This window comes from Prionailurus bengalensis, chromosome A1 (genome assembly GCF_016509475.1).
Source record: "Prionailurus bengalensis isolate Pbe53 chromosome A1, Fcat_Pben_1.1_paternal_pri, whole genome shotgun sequence".
Classification (NCBI taxonomy): domain Eukaryota; kingdom Metazoa; phylum Chordata; class Mammalia; order Carnivora; family Felidae; genus Prionailurus; species Prionailurus bengalensis.
The window spans coordinates 137044744-137070349 of NC_057343.1; the positions used below are offsets into that span (position 1 = coordinate 137044744).

Below are 25606 nucleotides of genomic sequence, written 5' to 3' on the forward strand. Positions count from 1 at the left end.
TGAGAGAGACAGAGACAGTGAGCGCGCTAGCATGTGTGGGGGAGGGGCAGAGAGCGAGGGAGACACAGAATCTGAAGCAGGCTCCAGCCTCTGAGCTGTCAGCACAGAGCCCGATGCAGGGCTCAAACTCACAAACTTTGAGGTCATGACCTGAGCCAACCAGGCGCCCCATTAAGATGTCAATATTATCCAGTGTGAACAGATTCAATGCAATCCCTATCAAAACCCCAATGACATTTTTTTTTTCAGAAACAGAAAAACCCATACTAAAATTAATACGGAATCTCAAGAAGCCCACCCCAAATAGCTAAAAACAAAAACAAAACACCTGAAAGAGAAGACAAAGCTGGAAGACTCATGAAATTATAAGACCCAGCGCCAGAAGAGCAATGGACACAGGAGACACTGAAGAAATATTTGCTCAATGAATGAATAAATATGTATCTCCTTTAAAGAGTTTTGTTTCTCAGGACAGCTTAATTGTCTGTTCGGTTTCCAGCTCTCCTATAGGGATAAGATTTTTCAAGTGCCAGCCCCCCCCTTTTTTTAAATATGAAATTTATTGTCGAACTGGTTTCCATACAACACCTAGTGCTCAACCCAGTGCTTATTCTCAGTTTTTAAGAGTCTCTTATGGATTGGCTCTCTCCCTCTCTAACTTTTTTTTTCTTTTCCTTCCCCTCCCCCACAAGCCCCTTTCTATTAAGAGGGGAAGAAGAAAACAGCCCGAGGAAAACCAACAGAGACGATTCCCAAGATACTGAACCTCACCTAGCCAGCACAGCGAGCAGACAGGAGGGGCGGCAAGGGGAAGGTGGCTCCGCCTCCGGACCGCGGAACTCCCGCGCTCGCGAGGGGACAGGACCTCGCGGTGCTGCGCCTCTGTCGCTTATTGGCTGAGTTCGGGGGCGTGGTGCGCAGCGTCGACCTTTTACGGCTGGCGAGCCCACGCACGTGCCGTGGCTGGCCTGAGACTTTGGGGTGTTTCAGGCGGGTTGGGCTGTAAGGACGCGAGCTGAGTTGCACCCTGACTCAGGGAAGCCGGCTGGGAAATAACCAACTCTGAACCTGCGCGGGCAGCTCTGTTGCGCTAGTTCTTCGCTCCGGGCCGGCTGTCATGTGGGCTTCCCTGAGGTTAGCCCTGCGGCCGTGCGCCCGCGCCCTTGTCCCCGGGCCGCGCGCTTATCACGGGGACTCGGTGGCCACACTGGGTACCCAGCCGGACTCGGGTTCTGCCATCTACCAGGTAGGCTGCGCGAGCGCTCCGGCGGCCCAGACCTGGAAACCCCTGACTGAGCCTGTGACTCCTCTTCCTGTGTCCGCCAATGTGGGCCGGACAGGACTAAACACTGGCCGGACAAGGAAGCCGGTGAACTGTGGACACACTTTAACAGCTCTGTTCTTTTCTCTGGAGCCTCCGGTCATGATTCTGGGACACAATAAGGGTCGTGAAGTTTGCAGAGGAAGATAGTTCCAAATAAAATATATCTTAGTTCACTTTTAGCACTGGCACTGTATTTTGTATCTTTGAAATCAATGGTTCTCAAAACCTGACTTAGCATTGTCAGCCGAGGAACTTGTTGAATATACGGCTGCGTTAAGCCCCGGCCTGGATCTTTGGGGTCTCTGGGGTGGGATCCTGGTGTTTGCGTTGTTAGTGAAGTCCTGAGGGCTTGGCGAAGTCCAGCTTTGGGAACCACTTGCCTGGTACAGATAGGGTTGTGCTTACCAGACTTTAGTTAAATAGTTGGTTATGTTAATAGAACATACTTATCGCACGCTGTCTTTGAATAACCCTTTCTTGGAATTGGGAGGTATAACAGTGTCACAGAAACAGCTTGTGAAATTTCATAGCCGGGAAATTCCACCCTATCCCATGGTTTCTGAGGTTATACAGATAACATTTAAGTTGTACAAGTAACTTTCAGAAAAGACATTTTAAACAGTTTCCTTACATCGAAAGAAAATAAGGCTGAAGCAAACAGTATCCAGTGAGAGGGTTCCTAAAGTCTAGATTTTCTGGGGTCGGGAGAGAACTGTTTAATTCAGAAATATTAAACTTTCTTTGGTTTAGGCAGTATGTTAGGTACTTGGTATAGGTCATAATTTTGTGGGGAAGGTGAACAAGAAAGCATGTACTTACAGTGCATTGTGGTAAGTGGTATCTAAAACTTGAAAAAGGTGGTTACAGAAAGCCACAGATACAAAGTAATGAGTGAGTTGGATCTTGATTGTTGTTGGGTCAGAGCTGGTCAGGTTCAGGGTGGAGAAGGAGAGGCAAGTCTGTACAAACTACGGAAGTTATGAGAACATAGATAACCAAGTTCTGAAAGCATATAGAGGGTATGAGGACTTAGAAGTAATGACTAGGGAATGGAATTGATGGAGTCGATGAATTCATGGAGTAGATGAGATTAAATAGTGGAGCGTCTTGCGTGCTGAAGCCACCTTCGGATTTCATTTTCCAGGCTGTCTGCTAAGATATTTAAGTAGGGAAGTGGCAAAATCCTATGGGATGTGATCGAATCATTAGTGTGGTGGCAGTATGGAGGAGAGACTTGTTTCTGTTTTGAATATGACTTCTTGGCTGGGTGTTTTTCTGGTTGCTGTAGGCTTTTGACATTTTCCAGAGTTTCTGTAAGGTTATTTTAGCCAGTTTTTGGTTGTTTGGGCCTGTCTCTGTGGGAGAATGAGGGCCTGGAGCTTCCTGGTCTGCCATCTTTTTGGCTTTAGGTCCAGGCCTGTGTTTTGTTTTGTTTTGCTTTTTTAATGTTTATTCATCTTTGAAGGAGACAGAAACAGAGTGTGAACGGGGAAGGGGCAGAGAGAGAGGGAGACAGAATCTGAAGCATGCTCCAGGCTCAGCTGACAGCACAGAGCCCGAACTCACGAACTGCATGATCATGACCTGAGCCGAAGTTGGAGGCTTAACTGACTGAGCCACCCAGGCGCCCCGAGGCCTATGTTTTTGATGGTGGCTGTTAGCTAGGGGTTTGGGGGTATAGGCCTGATATAACTTCTTTCTCTATGTAAAATGTTTAATGTTCTGGTCCAGTCTGTGCACTAGTAATTAGAATACGGAAGTAGTTGTGGTATGATGGGAAAGGTCTTAGTCTAGTATTTCATGTATGTTAAAAACTAAAAAATAACATATTTCCATGGAGAGGAAAAACAGGAGGGAAATAAGCTAAAGTGTTAACAGTGGCCCTGTGAGTGGGCAAAGACAGTGTGGCATAATGGTTTAAGAGCAAGGTTCTGGAACTAGTGAGCCTTGGCTTAAATCCTGGCTCTACTACTTATTAGCTGAGTGATTTTGGACTAGTTACTTAACCTCTCTGTACCTCAGTTACCTCAATTGTATAATAGCATTAATAACTGTGCATATCTTATAGAACCATCAGGACAATTAGTGGCTGCCTATAACATTGCCTGGGACATAATAAGCCCTCAAGAAGTATTAGCTCTCGCAACTTTTCCTTCCCTCTGTGATGTCATCTCAGGATCTGTTTAGCCAGCTTTTCGCTTCAGTAATGCTGTATAGGAAACAATCCCAAGATCTCTGTGTCCAAAAGAACAGATATTTATTTTTTGCTCTGGGATCAGGGTTGGTTGTGGTGGTTCTTCTCTGGGCAGCGTACCAGATTCAGGTCTGCTGTATTTGTTTTTTATTCCCAAACTCAGACCGAAGGGGCAGTGGCTGCCAAGGGATGCTTCTCTCATAATGGAAGGCTGGGGTTCAAGACGGGACTATGGAAACACTGTCCATCTTAGAGCCTTTGCTTGCATTTGGTACACTGTCACCCTTGCCCACATTCCACTGGTCAGAGCAAGTAAAAGGGACAGACTCATGGACTGTGGGTGGGGACGGATAATCTCACACTGAACCTTGGCAAGGATGAGAGGGACAGAAGAATTTTGAGTAAGTAGTACATTCTGTCTCATGCTGTAGAGATTGCCACATAAGCTCCACCTATTATGTCTTGAGTTCAGGGACAAAGAGGAGGAAGGGAGAGTAGGCGAAAGGACACCCTCACCTGTTTGTTTTCTTTTTAAGAAGCCTTTCTAGAAGTCATGCCTAACAACTTCTGCCTCTATTTCATTGGTTAGAATTTAGTCACATGGCCACACCTGTCTACAAAAGGAGGCTATGATGTTTTACTTTTCCAGCAAGGCATGTTGTTACCTTGAATAAAATTGGGATTTCATCATTAAGAAGGATGGAAGAATGGATATGGATAAGCAGCTCTACGTGTCTGCCACAGATAAACGGTAGAGAGAGAGTGGATGTGTTCTTATGTTGGATCTTAAAAGATTTCACTTAGGTGTATCCTTGTCTTCTGGGGCCACCAGCTACAAGTAGTAAACTTTAAGGCAAACAAAAACCCACAAGAGGGGAGCAAAAAATAAAGCCATGCCTTGGGTGGGAGATGGCACCTAGGAGCCCTGGCCACAGTCTGGTTTCTCTCTGCCCAGTTTTCTTAGTGACTAGGAATCCAAACTGCCTGCTGTCACTTCTCATGGCCATATGCTTCAGAAAGCCTTGGCAATTGGTGACAATTTCCTTTATTTCTTAATTGGAAGACTGGCTTAGCTAGGATAAAGATCCCTTGTATAAGTAGCTTTAGGTTTGATTGACTTTGTTCTAAATTGGTCAATGTCATAGGCTATAGCAATTGTACCTTGGGTTTCAGCCCACTTTAGTAGAGAATTACTTGTTTTCTCTGTGTGTATGGAACTACTCATCAATTCTGAACTTTGGTGCCTGTGGTTTGCAAAGTTGACAGAAGACTGGGAGGTAGAATGCAGGTGGAGGGGCATCAGCTAATTATTATTATTTTTTTTCACTTTAAAAAAATTTAGAGAAAGAGGGACAGAGGGAGAATCTTTTTCTTTCTTTTTTAAAAATATTTATTTTTGAGAGAGAGAGGGAAAATGCAAGTTGGGGAGGGACAGAGAGAAAGGGAAACACAGTCCAAAGCAGACTCCAGGCTCTAAACTGTCCTCACAGAACCCAATACAGAGCTCAAACTCATGAACTGTGAGATCCTGACCTGAGCCAAAGTCCGACGGACGCTCAACCAGCTCAGCCACCCAGATGCCCTGCAGAAGGAGAATCTTAAGTGGCAAGTGGAGCCCCACTCGGGGCTTGATCCTACAACCCTGGGATCATGACCTGAGCCCAAACCAAGAGTCGGATGCTCAACCGACTGAACCACCCAGGCTCCCCAGGTCAGCTAATTCTTGATGAGTTGGGGGGAAAATAAGAAACTACGGCACATCAAAATCCCATCAGCCTCTAGATCTGCAAGGGAAGAAGAACTTGTTGAAGGATACTGGGAGGACACATTTAACATTGTGGGAAAAATCTAGGGGACAAAGAGAACATGTCAAGGCAAAAAAAAAGATGGATGAACTTAGAAAAGACTTAGTTTCAGAAAATTTCAGAATTTCAGAAAAGACTTAAGAAATATCAGTCGCTTGTGGCTATATAGACCTTCCATAGAATCCTTTCCAATAAACTGTAAAAAACTGTAAACTGTAAACTTCCTCTGACAGCTGAGGAAGTGTCTTCACTAGTTGGATATTTGATTTCATTAACAGAGTATTGGTATGCAGTAATGGTCCTCATCTTTTGGAGATTTGGAAATACTTACAGAGGAAGTGTTATGTCTAGTATTTTCTTCAAAATAATTCAGGGTGGGGGCAAAAATAAAAAAACTTGGGCCATTGTGGATAATTGTTGAAGGACTTTGGCTACATTTATTATACTAATCTTTTTTGCTTTTGTATATGTTTGAAAATTTCCATGAAACAAAGTTAAGTTTCTTCTATTTTTAATTTTTATGTTGATTTATTTTTGAGAGAGACACAGAGCATGAGTGGGGGAGGGGCAGAGAGAGAGGGAAACACAGAATCTGAAGCAGCCTCCAGGCTCTGAGCTGTCAGCCCAGAGCCTGACACGGTGCTCAAACTCATGAACCATGAGATCATGACCTAAGCTGAAGTTGGACACTTGACTGACTGAGCCACCCAGGTGCCCCTAAATTTCTTTTATTAACAACAATGACAAACCCCATTAAAGAGGAGCTGAACATGTTAGAGAAATCCCTGCGCCTTCACTTTGCCATACTGTAACCTGTCTATTCATTTTCTAGTGCTGTTGAGCTAAATAAGTTAGGACTGAGAAGGAGATAGTATGTCATAATGACTGGATGGACTTGTTTGAGAATTAGCTGCAAATAATGTCACTGGAAAAACTTTTTTTTCTTCATCCTATCAATTTTAAACTAACAATATAAGCTTACTCCAAGGTAAATGTGTTAGCTTTTCACATACCTTGCTGAGACAGTAGGTATTCAGATTTTTTTTTTCCATTAGCACCAAATTCCTTTTATTGAACTTGGAGTCACATGTTGAACAATATATGTGGCTTCTCTTTTCTTTCCTACAGTGTATTTTTCAGATTATCTTTTAACCTGACTACTAGAAAGTGAAGAGACACAAGGGTTAACAGTTTGGATGAGGTTCTTTTTCAGAAATTCCTTAAGCTCAACAGTGAGCACATCTTTTGTTGAATAACCATAGAATCACATGCTGAGAGTGGCAGAGAGAGAAAGTGAAATTCCAAACAGTGGAGCATTTGAGAAGGCTGCCTATCCTCATGAAGGCGCTTCACCATCCGTGGGGATTCTTGAGATCAAGGTTTCTAAGTGGCTGCTGGCTGGCTCAGTCAGTAGAGCGTGTGACTGTTGATCTCGGGGTCATGAGTTCTGGCCCTATGTTGGGCATAGAGCTTACTTTAAAAAAAAAAAAAAGGTATCTTAGACATTTATGAGGTGGATTTTTAACCTTAGAATAAAGCTAGAAGTGACAAGTTAGACTTTAAGCACAAAACCAGCAAAAAATATTTACTTGTTGCAGTAAAACAATCTGCTTTCCTTTCCACTTAGCAACATAGTAATCAGATCTTTTCCTCACTCTGTGTGTTCAGCAGCACCAAGCGGGTGCCCAGGGCCTGAGACCAGAGTAGCACCCAGCCCTGAGCCACAGAGCTGCAGCGCAGGGTCAGGTGAGAGAGTCCACAGAGAAGATGCCCTTTAGCTATAGATAGGAGTTGGCCACCAACTCCGTCCCCCGGAGCTTCCTTACCACTCTGTTTTGTTCATACAAGGAGGTCTTCCCCTTACAAATTCCCTCTGCTGTGTCTCTCGCAGACGACAAAGGAGTTCAGGACGCAGCTCCTGCTTACTAGCAGTAGTTCTCAGCCTAGGAGGCTGTCAGTACCGAGGTTGGATGTTAGGTTTTGAAAGGCTGCTTGGTCTCCTCATACACATCAGGTGGCATTACACACGTTGCTCTAATGCCATCTCTTGGTGATGGGCTGAACAGACACGCTCCAGTGCAGAGCTTTGTTTCTGTCTGAGGCAATTCATGAAGTTGGGAGTTTCTGACTTTGCTAACTGTGAATAAGAAGGATCTCTAACCTAGGCTTTGTAGTAGAGCGAAATTCTCAGCTTCCACTGCCTCATGCTCTTAATATCAGCAAATACTATGGTAATCTGAAAAAATTCTGGTGATAAAAGAACCCTTTGCCTATTACCAAACCCCCCTTTTGGTAGGTTTCCAATTTGCCTTGAGGGTAACTCAGAAATGGAGACTGTGGGCCAGTGTTCCTCTGTTTTTGGTTGGATATTTAAATCGCTTGGGGAACCTTTATGGTGCTTAATGCCCAGGCCACATTTGTAATCAATGACATCAGAATCTCTGAGGGTTTGTTTTTATTTTTATTTTTCAAAGCTTCCTAGTGATTCCAATGTCTGTCAAGGTTGGGAAACAACGTTCTAGGCGAGTTACGGAGTTCTGTTCCCACAGGTTGTCTGCCGTAGGACAGGGCTCGGGAGACCTAGCAGGGAAGTCATCACAGGGCTAGCAGGCAGAGATGGTTCTGAGGTGGGGACCTCCCTGATCCAGGGCAGAGGTTCTTTCCCTAACAATCTGCTGCTTCTCCCTTTATTTTCTGCATTTTGCAGAGCAAGAGAATGTAGCAGAAACCTTGACCTTGGGAGCTCTTAGAGCTGTAGAAAATAAATAATAGAGCTCTGTTGTAAACACGGTAAATTCTTCTAATTTTGAACAGCTGGCAAGCTGCTTAGTATTGCATCATGTAAAAGGAATTAGATCATCAGACATGTTAAAGACATTGTGGGGAGCAAAATGTATTAGTAGGCTAAACTCTGAATTTTCACAAAAACTAGCTATTTAATTCTTGGTCTAAAGTAATATACTGATCAAACAAAATTTACAGAAGGTGAAAAATGAGGCCCTGTACCCTTTTTCCACCTCTCACAGTTTATATTTTCTTGAATGTTACTCTAGAAAATTTCTAAAGACGTGCAAACATAGAGTTTTGTTCCTTTTTATTTATTTATAAAATTTTTTTTTAGTGTTTACCTTTGAGGGGCAGGGGAAGGGCAGAGAGAGAGGGAGACAGAATCTGAAGTAGGCTCCAGGCTCTGAGCTGTCAGCCCAGAGCCCAACACGGCACTCGAACTCGGAACCCATGAGATCATGACCTGAGCTGAAGTCAGACGCTTAATTGACTGAGCCACCCAGGTGGCTCTTGTTCCTTTTTAAATATAAAATAGGATCTGTTGTGTTTCCTGGGCTCTGTTTTTAAGTGTAATTTGTCAGTTAGCAAGTGTTTTTTTTTAATGTTTACTTATTTATTTAAAAAATTTTTTTAATGTTTTATTATTTTTGAAAGACAGAGAGAAAGAGTAGGAGAGGGGCAGAACAAGAAGGAGACACAGAATCTGAAGCAGGCTCCAGGCTCTGAGCTGTCAGCGCAGAGCCTGACACGGGCTTGAACTCACAAACTGTGAGATCATGACCTGAGCCGAAGTTGGACGCTTAACCGACTGAGCCACCCAGGGGCCCCTTATTTATTTATTTTGAGAGAGAGTGAGCATTCGAGCAGGGAAGGGGCAGAGAGAGAGAGAGAGAGAGGAAGACCAAAAATCCCAAGCAGTTTTTGCAAAGTTAGTGAAGAGGGTGATGTGGGGCTTGAACCCATGAACTGTGAGATCATGCCTTGAGCTGATATCAAGAGTCAGATGCTCAACCGACTGAGCCACCCAGGTACCCCCAAGTATTTCTGCATTGGTTGGAAACTTCTTAGGGCAGTGATTGATGGGACAGAAAAAGGAAGATGGCATTTTAATTCTCTAAGGGCTTATATTCCTTAAAATAGGAAAACAAATAGAAATCAATTAAGTTTGGTTAATGCTGAAGGAAGAAAGATGGTAAATGAGTAGGAGTGACCAGAAATGAGAGGTGTTACAGATGAGAGGGAACACGAATTGATCTCTAAAGAGGGGTAATATTAGGATTGATGGACTGGAGAGGGAAGGTGGTAGTGAAGGGGAGCTTGGGCAGAGGTGGAGAGGCAGGAGTCATCCTTTTCATCCGATGGAGTGACCACATGGAGGCCACATGGGTAGGTGTGAGGCCACATGCGGTGACACATGATGTTCACATTAGCCCTTACTTTGGTTAAAAAAAAAAGATAATTGCTTTCTAATATTACTCTCCCTTTCTTTGCTTCTGTTTTAGGAAAACTATGAACAGATGAAAGTACTTGTAAATCAGCTCCATGAACGAGCACAGAAAATAAGATTAGGTAACCACTCATTTATTCTTCCTTTTATGCTTTTAATGAAAATGTTCCTTGATAGTTATTGGTTTTAGGAAAAACCAGTAGCAGTAAGCTTTGACTCTTCAAGACTGTTCGTTGGTGTGCTGACATTTCATTTTTTCCTGTTGTCAGTTTTTTTGCTCTTACAGCATTGCCATTACGTGGGAAAAAGTAAAATTTCAGATTCATCAATTTAAAAAGTTTTTTTATGTTTACTTATTTTTGAGAGACAAAGCATGAGCAGGGAAGGGGCAGAGAGAGAGGGAGACACAGAATCTGAAGCAGGCTCTGGGCTTGAGCTGTCAGCACAGAGCCAGATGTAGGGCTTGAATCCACAAACCAGGAGATCATGACCTGAGCCGAAGTCAGACGCTCAAACGATTGAGCCACCCAAGTGCCCCTCAGATTCACTAATTTTTAAAGTATTTCTGCTTACAGGTTTATTTCAGCCACAGCATCCATTAAAATTTTTGTTTTACCTGAAGCAACTGAAACCTTTTCTGTTCATTAGTTATATTCATCCTATATACTAATTTTGTGTAATTATGAATTTTCTGCTTTGTTATATAACTTGTAAATAATGTCTATGTGGGTTTATTGCTGATTAAATAAGTGATATTTCCTAAGAACTTGGCAAATTGTTATTATTTTCTATTTTCAAATTGTGGACATAATAGACATCCTTTCACTTGGAAGAAATTGCATCATGGGGAATGTAAACTATTAATGTCTAAACAATTACAGCAAATTCTGCTGTGCCATTATTGGTCAATGCAAAAATTTACTTTAGAAGGCTTTGTGAGTTGAAACTAAAAGGTATTTCCAAAATAGTTTTTTTTTTTTTTTAAGCTTATTCATTTATTTTGAGAGAGAGTGTGTGTGCCTGCTTGTACATGCGAGCAGGATAGGGCAGAGAGAGAGAGAGAGAGAGAGAGAGAGAGAGAGAGACTGACTCTCAAGCAGGTTCTGGGCTCATAGCACAAACGTGGGGCTTGAACTCACAAACCATGAGATCATGACCTGAGCAGAAATCAAGAGCTGGATGCTTAACATACTGAGCCCCGCAGGTGCCACTGTAAGTATTTTGATAGATTCTGAAGTGCTTAGCTTTATAATGCTGCGTGATAATTACTTTACCAATATGGAAAAGCACAAATAGTTTTGGTGGTTAAAACAGGGGACTTGTAATGACCTAAAGATGGTTTTTGAAGACTTTTAAAATGGAAGTTAACTCCATGCATACAGTTCTAACAATGCATGTCACAGTTGAAGTGACATTTGTGCTGTGCAGGCAGAGGCAGACAGATGTGTTGATTAAAAGATGCTTGGGGCGCCTGGGTGGCTCAGTCACTTAAGCATATGACTCTTGATTTCAGCTCAGGTCACGAACTCATGGTTTTTGAGTTTGAGCCCCGCATTGGGCTCTGTGCTGACAGCATGAAACCTGCTTGGAATTCTCTCTCCCTCTCTCTCTGCCCCTCCCCTGCTGGTGCTCATGCTGTCTCCCTCTCTCTCTTTCGAAGTAAATAAACTTAAAAAAAAAAAAAAAGATGCTATAGGGGTGCCTGGTTGGCCCAACTCTTGATTGCGCCTCAGGTCATGATCTCGGTTGTAGAATCAAGCCGAGTGTGGAGCCTGCTTGGAATTCTGTCTCTCCTTCTCTCTCTGCCCCTCCCTCACTTGCACGTGCATGTGCTGTTTCTCTCTCTCTCTTTCAAAATAAAGAAACATTAAAAAAAAAAACTCACATCCTGTAAACTGTAAAATGCTTCCTGATTTCAGGGATGTTAAAAGTGTGAACAAAATGTATCTATCAGAATGAATGCAATATGGTAAACGAGCGAGGAGAAGGGCTTTTCAGTCTCCAAGTCTGTGGAAATGGAGATAGTGCAGAATCTTTGAGAATAATCCTTGGAAAACTAAGATGCTGTGTCATGTTGTTTTTATGGCTATCCACATATCCCAAGTCAGTTTAAATGCCAGAGGAGCAGAGCTCTGTAATCTGAAAATCTGCTTCAAGGATAGCCCTCTTTCTGATTTTTCCTAATAAAACTGGAAGTCACCAACTGTTCCAAATTGCCAATTCATACTCTAGGCAGAATTAACAAAGAATGGTTTTATCTTAAGTACTTGGAAAACAAATGTGTGTGTTTCTTATCACTTCTTTGTCATTCTACCTTCTCTGGCCACCTCTCCCTTGCTAGTCCTTTAGTGAGTATTTAGGTCACCCGACTCTCCAAAGACCCTCACCACAAGACCTGGCTTTCCTTTCATTGCCTCAGGTGCATTTTTCTTGTAATATTTATTTTTAAACAGTATTATTAAGGTGTAACTGACATACAATAAACTGCATTATTTAAAATGTACAATTTGAGTTTTGACATAGGTATATTCCTTGTGAAACCGGCACTACAACCAAGATCATAAACGTGCCTCTCCCAGAAATTTCCTGTGCCCCTTGATAACCCCTCTCTCCTGCACTCTCCTACACCCAGACCCACCTTAGTAGGGGAAGTCAGGTCCTCTGAGTGGTTGGGAGAAAGAGAAGAGCGGTTTGACTTCATCACACTATTTTGGAACTAAATCTTTGCCTCCTAGAATTATTTTCATTTTAAAAGGTTAAACGTGTAATACAATTTTCTTGGTAACTTTAGGGCAGATTTAATCTTAAAAGTATGCCATCTGCCTCTTCAGGAAAAAAAAAAAATTCCCTTGGATAGAGGAAAGAGGCCTGGTTTGAAAAACAAGGTAATACTTGGAAGCTTGTATGAAGTAGGTAAGAGCTTGTTTTCTCCCCTAAAAAGCCCCCAAAGAAATAGCTTTTTTAGATAGCTGAACACTTCATGAGCCCCAGAGCAGATTAAGATGAAAGTCGTGGGCACCAGTGAAAATAAACCTATTAAGGTACTGTATGATCCTTCCCTTTCTGGTCTGATGCCTTGGGTTGCTGAGAGTGGGTTATCAATATTCACGAGATACCGAGCCCAGCAGCTGTCAGTCTCGGGGAGGGTTGGTGTGCTGTTCACTTCAGGCACCCTCACCCGGTTACCTCCGTGGGCTCTTTGACTACTGTAGTTTCTTGGACCGGAGCAGCTTGAGGAAACACAGAAGCCAGTCTCTGAGTGAAGATACTAACAGAAGTGGACTTCTTAGTTGGCATGTTAGGTGTGCAGCTCTCTCCCATTTGGAGACAGTGTAAAAAGTTATGGGTCGCCTACCTTTAGGTAAGTCTTGCCGCACTCATCATGGAGGTCATTTCTAAAACAGTGCTTTTCGCCTGGGACAAATGAAGCTAGGACTTTTTCAAATTTCACATAGTACGTAGCCGAGCGCTAGGTAGTCGTAGGTATTGAACAGATGTGGAGTTGAGGCAGTATTGGCAATGCATGAGTTGCAGAGAAGATGCTATATTATTTCTTTAAGCAATTACCAGTGAATTCAGAAAATGTATGGTATGCTGTGAAATCAGAAATCGACTGATTTTTTTTTTTTTTAAATGCAAGTTTATTTACTTCAGAAAATAAAGCTTGTGAGTTGAATGGAAGATCTGAAAATTAGCTGTTTCTGAAAAGATACGTTGAACTTTTAAAAGTGCTGTATTTTGGGCTGTTTTATGTTTTTCTGGCCTTAAATTACTGGGAGACCTTATATGCTATCAATCTAATCTAATCATGTTTTTATCGCAGGAGGCAGTGAGAAAGCCCGAGAACGCCACGTATCAAGAGGAAAACTTTTAGCCAGAGAAAGAGTGGACAGTCTTCTAGACCCAGGGTTGGTATTGCCCAAGTGCTAACTCAAGTGTTCTCTAATCTGTGGTACTTTCTTAAACAGTTTTATAAATAAGTGATTTAAAATTCTGATTCTTACTCTAAGATTCAACAACAAATGTTTATTGAGATTCTAAGTGTCAGGCACTGTTGTAGGTGCTAGTGATACATGAGTGAACAAAACCGACACAGGTCCTTGTCCAACTGGAGTTTACATTGTAGCAGGAGGAAGTAGAAAGTAAATGACAAATGTAAGTTCTGCAGTATGTTAGAAGGTGATAAATGTCATGGGAAAAAGAAAGACCGGAATAAGGGAGGAGGGTCAAGTTGTAGTTTTAAATAAGGTGGTTAGGGTAGGCCTCATTGAGAAAGTGACATCTGAGCAAAGATTTGAAGGAGTGAAGAGAGAGAGCCCTGAAATACAGTGAAAGAGTGTTAACAGACAGAAGGAATAGCCACTGCAAAGGCCCTGAGGTAGGAATGTGCAGGATATGCTGATACGCTCAAGAACTGAGGATGCCAGTGTGTTTGGGGTAGAAGACATGAAGGGGAGAGTGGTAGGAGGTAGGGTTCCATTCCATAAAACCTTGGAGGTTAGTGTAAGAGTTTTGGCTTTTTTTTTTTTTTAAGTTTATTTTTATTTTGAGAGAGTGAGGGGTGGGGGGGTGGGTGGGGAGAGAATCCCAAGCAGGCTCTGCACTGTCAGCGCAGAGCACGATGTGGGGCTTGAACTCATGAACCATGAGATCATGTCCTGAACCAAAATCAAAAGTCGGAGGTTTAACCGACTGAGCCACTCAGGCTCCCCAAGAGTTTTGGCTTTTATCCAGAGAGGAATGAGGAGGCTCTTGGGATTTTGAACATGAAACTATTATGATCTATGTGACTTACATCTGAAAAGAGTCATTCTAGCTGCTGTTTGTGGAGTAGAAAGTGGGCAGCAAGGCTGGAAGCACCAAGATGAGTTAGACATCTGTGGCAGTGATTCAAAGGAGACATGATGTGACTTTGAACTTAGGATAGTAGTACTAGAGGTGATGAGAATGTCCTGTCAAGATAGAGCTAACCCAGTGGGATTTCCTGAAGGATTGGAGTGGAGGGAATGCAGGTGGAGAGAAGGGAATGAGGACTCCAAAAGTTTTTTTTTTTTTTTTAAGTTTTATTTTTATTTATTTTGAAAGAGGAGCACAGTGGGAGAGGGACAGAGAGGGAGAGAGAATCCCAGGCGGGCTCCACACTGTCAGTGCAGAGCCTGATGTGGGGCTCAAACCCACGAACTGTGAGATTATGACCTGAGTAGAAGTCAGACACCTGACTGACTGAAACACTCAGTCCTTTTTTTTTTTTTTTTTTTTTTAATTTTTAAAGTTTATTTACTTATTTATTTTTGAGAGAGACAGAGAGAGCAAGCAGGGGAGGGGTGGTGAGAGAGGGAGAGAATCCCAGGCAAGCTCCACACTGTCAGTATGGAGCCCAATGTGGGGCTCCAACTCACTAAGCGTGAGATCATGACCTGAGCTGAAACGAAGAGTCGGACGCTTAACCAACTGGGCCACCCAGGTGCCCCTGAAAGTATTTTTTTATGACATACACCCATATTCCCAACCTGGAGGCAAAAACACTGTTAACACCAAGTGTGCATCCTTCTAGACTGTTCTTAGGTGTATGTGTAATAGACACTTTTTTTTATAAGAAAAATGGAATCATACTAAATGTGGGTGTTTTATAACACCCTTTTTTCCCCTACTTAACTAGATCTTGGACATTTAAGTAAGTGAAAGGTGGAGTAATAGCCACAGTGGTGTGGAGCCTGGTCCCTGGGGTTAGATTGCTTATCAAAACCCAGCTCTGCCACTTACTAGTTGTGTGACTTCAGACAAGTGATTCAATTTCTTTTTTTTAGTTTCCTCCTCTGTCAGTGGGGATCATAATAGGATCCACCTCAGGAAGTAGTTCTGAGGTACAAGTGAGTTAGGTTTCTGAAGGTCCTGAAAAAGAGCTGGGCAAAGGGTAGGGGCTTATATAAGTGTTACATGCTATTCTCTTTCTGTACTAATAAACACATTGGTACGACATCCTTTAAAATAGCTACTTAGTGTTCTATTTCATGGCTATACTGTGTAAATCCTCAAACTACCCACACTAGATTTTGCTTAAATATTTTTCTTTTTTGTGGATTTTATATATGTTCAACATGCATGCTTGAAACATTGGCTTGTTAATCTTTCCCACGTATAACTTTAAATATGCATTTTTAAAAAATAACTTCAATTCAGGCAATATCCTTTCTTCCCTGCAGGTCTCCATTTCTGGAATTTTCCCAGTTTGCAGGTTACCAGTTATATGCTAATGAGGAGGTACCTGCCGGTGGCATTATTACAGGCATTGGGAGAGTATCAGGGTGAGTGTTCTACTTACACTCCATAATGTGGGGCAGGAAAAGATTGACGGGCACAGTCTTCCAGCTCTCACTGCTTTGCATATGAACTTGCAAGTTTTGTGCTATTTATATTATGTAGCTGAGGCTTCCTGCCCAGACATGTATTAGATTTATCTGTGGAGATTTAGAGACAAAGACTGAAGGAAAAAAAAAAAAAAAACAACAAAAAAAAAACAGCACAAATTCTGGGGCTCAAATCCAAATCATCCTACATAATCAGAATCTGCAGGTGTGGGCTTCGCTTATATCGTTTTCCAAGGCTCTGTAGGTGATCTCTTGGACATCTCTGGTGAAAACCACTGTCTTAGAGGAGTCATTCTCTAATTGTGCTCTTCAGGTAGCATCAGCATCACCTGAGAACTTGACAGAAGTGTAGATTACTAGGTCTTCGTAAGAAGTATTAAATTAAATTTTGAGGGTGGGGCCTGGCAATCTGTTTTTTAACAAGCCCTCCAAGATTCTGGAATACTAATATTTGAGAACCACTCTAGACTTGGGGAATTTAGATTGCTAGAACTTAAATTTACTTGCGTATATTTATGTATGGTCTCACATTTACCATCTCAAGTTAGCATGCCAGACATTGTAGTAAACACTTCCCACTGATTGGTTGTTTTATTTTACTTATGTATTTTTGGGGGGAGGAGGAGAGCTAGAGCACACATGCGTGTGGGGGAGTTGCAGAGGGAGAGGGAGAATCCTAACCAGGCTCCACACCCAGCATGGAGCCCAGCGCAGGGCTCTCTCTCTGCTCTATAAGTGTGAGATCATGACCTGAGCCCAAATCAAGAGTTGGACACTTAACTGGCTGAGCCACCCACGTGCCCCAGTTGTTCTAATGATCACCACAGCTATGTGAGAATGGGTATTACTGTCATCATCCCTGTTCTGCAGGCACGGAAGCCTGCTTGGTAAGATCATAACTGGCCCAAGATCAAGACCCTGGCAAAGCCCAGCTTTGACCTCAGGTGGTTGGACTCTGAGCCTGATACAGTTGCATTTGACTCCGATGCTGGTTTATCGCGTGTGTGTTCTCCCACCTTCTCCCCATAATTCGTGCCTTCTGGGGAGGTACGGCCATAGCCATTCACCATTGTTGCTTCACCTTCCTGTACCCCCACAACTCTTCCACTCTTTGCCAGTTATGGTCTGCTTAATATTTACCCAGTGTGGAGACACTTTCTTTTTGTAGTCTTAGGGGACGCTTAAAAATAAACCTTTCATAAAAGGATAAACTTCATGCAGAGTTAAACTAAATTCATAATCATGAAATACGTAATTAAGCAGGATAGTTACTGATAATTATGTCTCCAGTCATAATGACAGCAGGTTAGAGCATGCTCTTTCACCTTTCCTGTGCATATATTAATATCTTATTATTTGTGCTTTTATATTTTTCATTTTCGTTTTCTTTCTTTGTGCCTTGTTCTCACTTTATCAAGTTTTCAGCTTGGAAGGAAATTGAATTACACTTAAAAGTTGTGTGGGTTCAGGAGTTGTCAGCCTCCATTAGAATCCTGGCTTTAGCATTTTGTAGCTGTTTGACCTTTAGCAAATTGCTTGACCACTCAGTGCCTTGGTTTTCACATCTGGAAAATATGATTCATTATAAATTTTTTTTTAATGTTTATTTATTTTTGAGACACAGTGAGAATGTGAGTGGGGAAGGGATAGAGAGAGAGGGAGACACAGAATCTGAAGCAGGCTTCAGGCTCCGAGCTGTCAACACGGAGCCCGACACGGGGCTTGAACTCATGAACCACGAGATTATGACCTGAGCAGGAGTCGGATACTCAATCAACTGAGCCACCCAGGCGCCCCAAGATAATATGATTCATTATAAAATGGAATAATCTACTGTAGAGGGTTGTCATGGAAGAAGAGAAAGAAACAAGAAAGGGAAGAGAAACACCTCTTTTCCTTAAGAGATGCATAATACAAGTGTACTTTTGCCCCTGAGAGTAGACAGACTCGTGTAGATGAGAGTAGAAGCTCTGTTCCCTGCAGCAAGGTCATTGGTAGCTTCAGCCTGGAGCTTTTCAGAGCCAAATCCATTCATACGGTCATTAAAAACTTTTTTTTTTTTTAACATTTTTATTTATTTTTGAGACAGGGAGAGACAGAGCATGAACAGGGGAGGGTCAGAGAGAGGGAGACACAGAATCCAAAACAGGCTCCAGGCTCTGAGCCGTCAGCACAGAGTCCGGCGCGGGGCTCGAACTCACAGACTGTGAGATCATGACCTGAGCCAAAGTCGGCCGCTCAACCGACTGAGCCACCCAGGCGCCCCAAAAACTTTTATACCTTTATTGCTTTCTTACATATTTTTGAGTAGTGCTGCATCTATTGATCTAGGCTCTGTGATACCTTCTGAAGTAGACCCCAAGAAATTTAATGAGGAGACTTGTATGGAATTTTATTTATAAACCAGCTTAGAATCAAGGATTCCTTGCCTGAAATAGTAACTGGCTGATGAATAATTGAGCCGTAGTCCTTTTCTCTGGCAAATTCACATATTTTACATGGCTTATTAGGTCCTGTAAGAAACAGTCCCTGCCTGCTTTCCTCACCTTACCTTTGTACCTCTATCACTGTGGCCATCCTGCTCTTGCTGTTTCATGAACACGCTAAACACACACACACACACACACACATATATATATATATATATATATATATATATATATATATATATGCCCTATACTCAAGCCGTTTTCTCTGAATCAAGTGTTCTTCACCTGATTCTTTGGCTTTTGCTCTCCGTTCATATTTCCCCTGGAGCAGTGCTTAGGAGCGTGCATTCTAGAATCAGACTGCCTAGACTCAAATGCTGGTTTTAACTTGTTGGTTGGTAACATTGGGCCAGTTGCTTAACTTTTTTGTACCTGTGTCCTCATCTGTAAGTGGGATATCTCACATACCTAAAGCCTTGAAAGAGCACCTCGTACATCATAAGTGACACATCAGTTTGGGCTGTTACTGTTATTTTTACCATTCCTTCACCATTATACCGTAACATAGCCCCATCTCAATTACTTTGTTTTATTATATATTTTACCTTGTTTTATTATGTGTTCTATAGTAACTAATAATAATAAATATTGTATTACTATAATAGTGTGATTTGTAGATAGATGTATTTAGGCATTCAGATGACCAAAATTTGCTTCTCATATGTATTTGGTCTTTGTCCACAGTTCCTGGCTCATAGCTCCCCAAAACCCTTGGCAGTACTGAGAGTGGTCATGGTGAACTTTGTTCTATCAGTGAAGGTGGCTTTTGGACCCCACCCCAGGGCAGGGCCTAGTTGTTCAGAGAGCCAACTGTGTGATTAGAGGGTTGGAACTTCTCTGCCGTACTTATTCCCCCAATCCCCACCTTTGGGGAAGGGAGAGGGGCTGGAGATCGAATCAGCTAATGGCCACTGAATTACTCAGTCGTGACTAGGCAGTAAAGCCTACATAAAACCCAAGAGGACTGGGAGCTTCCTGGTCAGTGAGCATGTGGAGATGAGGGCAGAGTGGTGCACCTAAGAGAGGACATGGAAGCTCCCCGTCCTTTCCCCATACCTTGCCCTGTGCATCTCTTCACTGAGTGTTAATTTGTGTCTTTTATCATGTCTTTGATAAAACGGTGAACTTAAGTGTTTAAGTGTTAAGCATTCTAGCAAGTTAAAAGAACCCAAGGTGGAGATCGTTGGAACCTATAGTCTGTAGCTGGTTGGTCAGGAAGCACAGGTCACCGCCTAAGCTTATGATTGCTATCTGAAGTGGGGGGTGGAGAGCAGTCCTGTAGGACTAACCCTTAGCCTGTGGAATATGATGCTGTTTCCGAGCAGATCATGTCAGAATTGAGTTGAATTCTCAGACACCAGCAATACCCCCGCAGAGTGTCCGAGAATTGTTTGATGTTGAATGTGGGTGAACCCTCCTCCGCACATTGGGACTGGAAACCCAGAAAGAATTGGTGTGTGTAGAATTACCTTGTTTTATTACAGTGTCATAGCACATATAATCAGAAATTACCTAACGGATTTGTTGTGTGTTTTTGCTTCCCCTAACTGATCCTTTCCACTACAATGGGAGGTCTGTAACATCAGGAATTTTGCCCTTCTTGTTCACTCCATGTCCTTAGTTTCTAGAAAAGGACAAGGCATATAGAACACACTTAAAAAATATTTGTTGAATAAATGAATGGATGTCAGGGGTTATTTTATAGGCCAAGTTATAGCTCTTGTGGTTATTTCCAGAATGAGATAGTGAAGTTGTATCACACTTACAGGATGATGCTCTGTTTTTGTTTTCTTTATTTGGGGGCTTGGTGTGGAATCCCCCTTACTCTACAGTGATTTCAAGTAGTTAAAGACAGGGAGCAGAAGACAGCTTGGTTTAATTCCACTGCACATTTTAAACCATGTAATCAGAAGTATCCTACCAGACACCAACTTTCAAGTCGTTCTCTATGCACATCAACAACAGGGTTTCATACTGAGCGTATGCATTTTGCCCCACGAGACTCCTCTCCATGAGAGTCTGGCCAAGGAAAGACTTACCTTTTCCCTAGAGCTGTGCCAGTGTTAGATATTATGACTGAAAAGTTTCACTCATTTACTAGGTGTAAAGTAGCAGTTCATTGTGATTTACACGCACCTTTCTTACATAAATAGTGTGGTTGTATATATTGTCACCACTCTTTCTCTGGCCAATGCTAGATGCCCAAACTGGTTTAAGAAAGAAAGAATTTATTGACTCTTAGCTGATAAGTGTGAACATAGCTGGATGTAGGAGCTCAGACGGTGTTATCAGGTCACAGGTGTGTTTTGGTTTTATTCCCAGGCAAGCTTTCTAAACCCAGAGGCAGAGCTAGCCAGAGACATCCCAGTTTCTGTTCTGTAAGGTCAGTAGCTGAGGTAGGAGAGCCCCAAAGGGGTTAGGCTTGGGGTCCAAGCACTCCCCCCCTTTTTTTTAAGTACTTAAGTTTTATGTTCAAGTTCAAATGATCCTTTTTTCTGATATTTGTTTAAGAAAACTTTTTTGAACTTAATGTTTATCTTATTGTCTTGTGGTTTGAGTTAGGGGTCCAGTCGCCCAGCTCTCTTCTTAGAATCCCACTTAAATTCCTTAAATTAGATAATCCAGAATAACAATAGCTAACATTTATCCAGTGTCCACTATGTGCCCGGGAATACTTTAAGTATTAAATGAATATTTTTTTATTAAAAAAAAATTTTTTTTTAACGTTTATTTATTTTTGAGACAGAGACAGAGTATCAACAGGGGAGGGGCAGAGAGAGAGGGAGACACAGAATCTGAAATGGGCTCCAGGCTCTGAGCTGTCAGCACAGAGCCCGACGCGGGGCTCGAACTCACGGACCGTGAGATCATGACCTGAGCCGAAGTCGTACGCTCAACCGACTGAGCCACCCAGGCGCCCCTAAAAAAATTTTTTTAATGTTTATTCTTGAGTGAGAAAGAGCACGAGCAGGAGAGGGTCAGAGAGAGAGGGAGACACAGATCTGAAGCAGGCTCCAAGCTGTCAGCACAGCTGTCAGCACAGAGTCCAATTCGGGGCTTGAACTCACTAACTGAGAGATCATGACCTGAGCCAAAGTCAGACACTTAACTGACTGAGCCACCCAGGTGCCCCAAGTATTAAATGAATGTTAAATCACTGAAATAAGTATGAGTATTATCCTTATAAAGTAGATACTACTGTTATCCCTATTTAAAATTTTTTTTATCACGTACAAGTGAGAAAACTGAGGTATATGAAAATCAGCTTTCTTGAGGTCACTTAGGAGTAAAAGTAAATGGGGGCCCACGCCCCTTGCTGAGCCACACTGTGGACTTGGGGTAGAAGGATCTGGTTCTTTTCTATACCTTTGAAGATAGGCTTTGGGGACCAGTGTCACTTGAACCACATGGATTAGGTAAGAGGCAGTGTCTGAAAGAAAGTTTGGTTCTGTTGCCAAAATAATAGATTGTGGGTATACAAAACCAGTAGATGTACAGTGCAGTCTTTTTGTGGACTAATTTTATTTTTTATTCCGTAACATGTCTGTGACCTTTTTTGTTTGTTGGTTTGTTTGTGAAAGAGAAAGAGCACGCACAGCATACACAGGTGAGCTGGGGAGGGACAGAGGGAGGGAGAGAATCCCAAGCAGGCTCCATGTTCAGTGCAGAGCATGACGTGGGGCTCGATTCCTTGTTGCTGAGATCATGACCTGAGCCAAAATCCAGAGTTGGATGCTCAACGTGACTTAGCCACCCAGGTGCCCTTGTGACCTTTTAATAAGCAAGTGAGAGTGGCTCTGTCTCTTGTGGCTCTGTCTCTTGTTCAAGGTCACATGTTCAGCAAGTGGCAGAGCCAACATTTCACCATAGCTTGTCTGATTCCATAGTCTGGCCCCTTTCCTGAATCACAGCTCCTTAAGCTTTTTTAGGGCACCACCCCCAGGGTGGGGCAGAACAGTGCACCCTGGAGGTGTGAGATGATAGCCTCAACAACCTGCCAGAGCATAAATTTCCCTTGAAATCTAATTTGTTTACTAAAGTCATGAAAAATTGGCAGTCCACTCTAAAATGCTAACTGTAATGTGGAAAGAAGCTTTATATCAATAAAATAGATGGCTCTAAGGAGAGGAACCCTTTTATCTTGTGGGGAGCACTGCTGGCCACGTACCCTAATGCGAGCAGTCCGTTGCTACCTGAGGCCGCTGTTCAGTTGCTGTTCTTTACTTTATTTTCAACAGGGATTCAGTGACTCACTTTTTAGAATTCTAGAGAATATAAAGTGAGGTTTTAAAACATATCATAAATAGGAGTGCCTGGCTGGCTCAATTGGTGGAGTGTACAGCTCTTGTATTTGGGTTGTAAGTTCAAGCCCATGTTGGGTGTAGAGATTACTTAAAAATAAAATCTTAAAAAAAAAAATCAGAAATATAAACAAGATTACATTTTTTATTTTTATTTTTTAATTTTTTTAAATGTTTATTTATTTTTGAGACAGAGGCAGAGCATGAACGGGGGAGGGGCAGAGAGAGAGGGAGACACAGAACCCGAAGCAGCCTCCAGGCTCTGAGCTGTTAGCACAGAGCCTGACACGGGGCTCGAACTCACGAACTGTGAGATCAAGACCTGAGCCGAAGTCAGACACTCAACCGACCGAGCCACCCAGGTGCCCCAAGATTACATTGTTTTTAAAGAACCCACTGTTGTTCACTCAGGTTTCCTTCTGGTTTCCCGGCAGGGTTGAGCAGTTTCCCTTACAGGTGGTCTGCACTCACCACTCTGCTCTTTGTGTCCTCCTTATGGGCGTGGCACTCAGCTAAGTGGTTCTGGTGAGAAAGGGCACCACCGATGATGCACTTTAATATGTTTTCAATACACTATTTTATCTTATTTTTTACTTTTTTCAAGTGTGGTTTTTAAATTTTATTTTGAGAGAGGGAGGGAGAGAGAGACTCCCAAGCAGGCTTCACACTGTCAGTGCAGAGCCTGGCGTGGGGCTCCAATTCACGAACTCTGAGATCATGACCTGAGCAGAAATCAAAAGTCAGACACTCAGCTAACTGAGCCACACAGGTGCTCTCAATATGCCATTTTATAGTTTGCATCTATTGTTACTTTAAGCAAGATACTGTGTTTTAAACTTGTTTTAGTTTTTTGAAAAGTGTGTGGTAGTAATATTTAAGAACTTTTGAAAATAAGAAAAATAAATTCTCTTGATGGATCAGTTTTCATTTTTCAAATTACCATCCTAAAAGGAAACTTGGTGGTTTATTATGAGAGATTTCTCACCCTTGAGATTTGGATTATTTTTGTGTGTATATTTTATTATTGTTTCACTAGGATCATTTCATTGAAAGAACCATTATGAAATGTGGCTGAGGTTGTTAGTTTTTCACTGCTAATAGACAACCGATGACTCTTTAAAAGTCAAGTGTGAGTTTGTAAACTTGTTAAAAGTAATGATATAAATGAGTATGTGGACTTTGATTAAAGCTTGCTTTCATATCATGAGATCATCTGGTAATGACTGTCATTGGTGATATGTACTAGAAGTTGAAGGTTGCATTGGAGTGTCTTACAATGAAATGTACTTGGCCTTTTAACTTTGAAGAAGTCTCTCTTATTCTCTTTGTGATGAAATTTCTGTCTTTCAGAGTAGAATGTATAATTGTTGCCAATGATGCCACCATCAAAGGAGGGACCTACTATCCCGTGACTGTGAAGAAGCATTTGCGGGCACAAGAAATTGCAATGCAAAACAGGCTCCCCTGCATCTACTTGGGCAAGTCACAAGAGTCGTAAAATGAATTATTTTTAGGTGGTAAAATGCAAGAGTATTTACAAGGTTATATATGATGTCATCATTTTTTTTTTTTTTTGACAGAGTGTGGGGGAGGGACAGAGAGAGTGGGACAGAGGATTTGAAGCAGTCTCTGTACTGACAGCAGAGTCCCATGTGGGGCTTGAACCCCAAGCCAGGAGATCATGACCTGAGCCGAAGGCGGGCTTAACTGACTAAGCCACCCACACCCCCCCATCATTGGGTATTTTTAAAAACTGTTGGTTTCTTCCATAATTACAAAAGAAATGCATGCTCTTTGCTGAAAACTCAGGAAGAAAATGTGAACAAGAACTACCCATAACAACATCACTGAGGACTAACCTGTGACAGTATTTTCATGTATGCCAGTTTTTTCTCTACATGGGTGTAGATTTTTTTTCTTCTATATATTTTCTTTTTGTCTTAACCTTAATGAGTTCAAACTGTGAGAAAATAATAGTTAATATTTATGGATCTCTTGAGTGCTAGGTACTAATTTAAATGCTTTGAGTATGTATATAATTTTCAGCAAATGCAATTTAAGAAATTTAATTTTTAATGAAAGTAAATTTATGTTTGAAATTAAATTACACTTAAATCTAAGGGTATTTCAAAAGGAACATAAAAAGCAAGGCAGTTTAAAATTGGCACTGCCTGGATAATGGTTTAGTTTGGTGAAATACCAGCATATATATATTGTTCATTTTTGCAAGTGTTTGAACAGGTACTGACTTAGAGATTTTTTTCCCTGCAAAAGTGCATTTACCTGGGTGACTCACAGTGTGAACTTTGTTTTGCACATACAGAAAACAGCAAATGAGGCCCTACTGTTTACAGGTGCTGTGCCAAACACTGTAGGTAATGGACTAAAGAGTATTATGTTGTCCCCATCTTGGGCAAGCTTAAATGCACCAGAGACAGGATGTCATGTAGTAAATAACAACAAAAGACATGATGATTGTAGGCAAGAGTGGTGGGCATAGGACTAGCTAACTTTTCACAGCATTGTTTTTTGCACTCACTCTGTGCTGAACTAAGTAAGTGCTTTATATACATTATTTCATGTCACCCCAGGAATAGCTTCCTGGGAGAGCTACCGTTGTTACTTTGATTTCACAGGTGAGGAACAGGGAGCATAGAATGGCTAGGACATGCCGGTAATCACACAGATATGAAGTAACCAAGCTCTCTTCCAAATTCAGCTTCAGCTGACCTTCTTATCCCCCACTCAGCCCTGCAGTATAAACAGTCCCAGAGACACTATGTGACAAACTGTCACATGAATTCTGCATGTGGCTTTGCATTGGTTTAAAAGAAAGAAAGACACTTTTTTTTTTTTTTTTTTTTTTTTTTAGCTGAACTGGTTAAAAATTT

At 42.0% G+C, this 25606-nt stretch overlaps 1 protein-coding gene across 1 annotated transcript in view; it reads left to right on the plus strand.

Moving 5' to 3' along the window:
* The first annotated feature begins 909 nt into the window (after positions 1-909).
* The window catches only part of MCCC2 (methylcrotonyl-CoA carboxylase subunit 2), a 70721-nt gene continuing 46024 nt past the window's right edge, over positions 910-25606 (plus strand). The window contains exons 1-5 of the mRNA XM_043587552.1: positions 910-1246; positions 9613-9679; positions 13381-13465; positions 15761-15862; positions 24066-24193. Coding sequence (XP_043443487.1) covers positions 1118-1246; positions 9613-9679; positions 13381-13465; positions 15761-15862; positions 24066-24193 — 511 coding nt within the window. The 5' untranslated portion in view covers positions 910-1117. The remainder of the gene's footprint in view (positions 1247-9612; positions 9680-13380; positions 13466-15760; positions 15863-24065; positions 24194-25606) is intronic.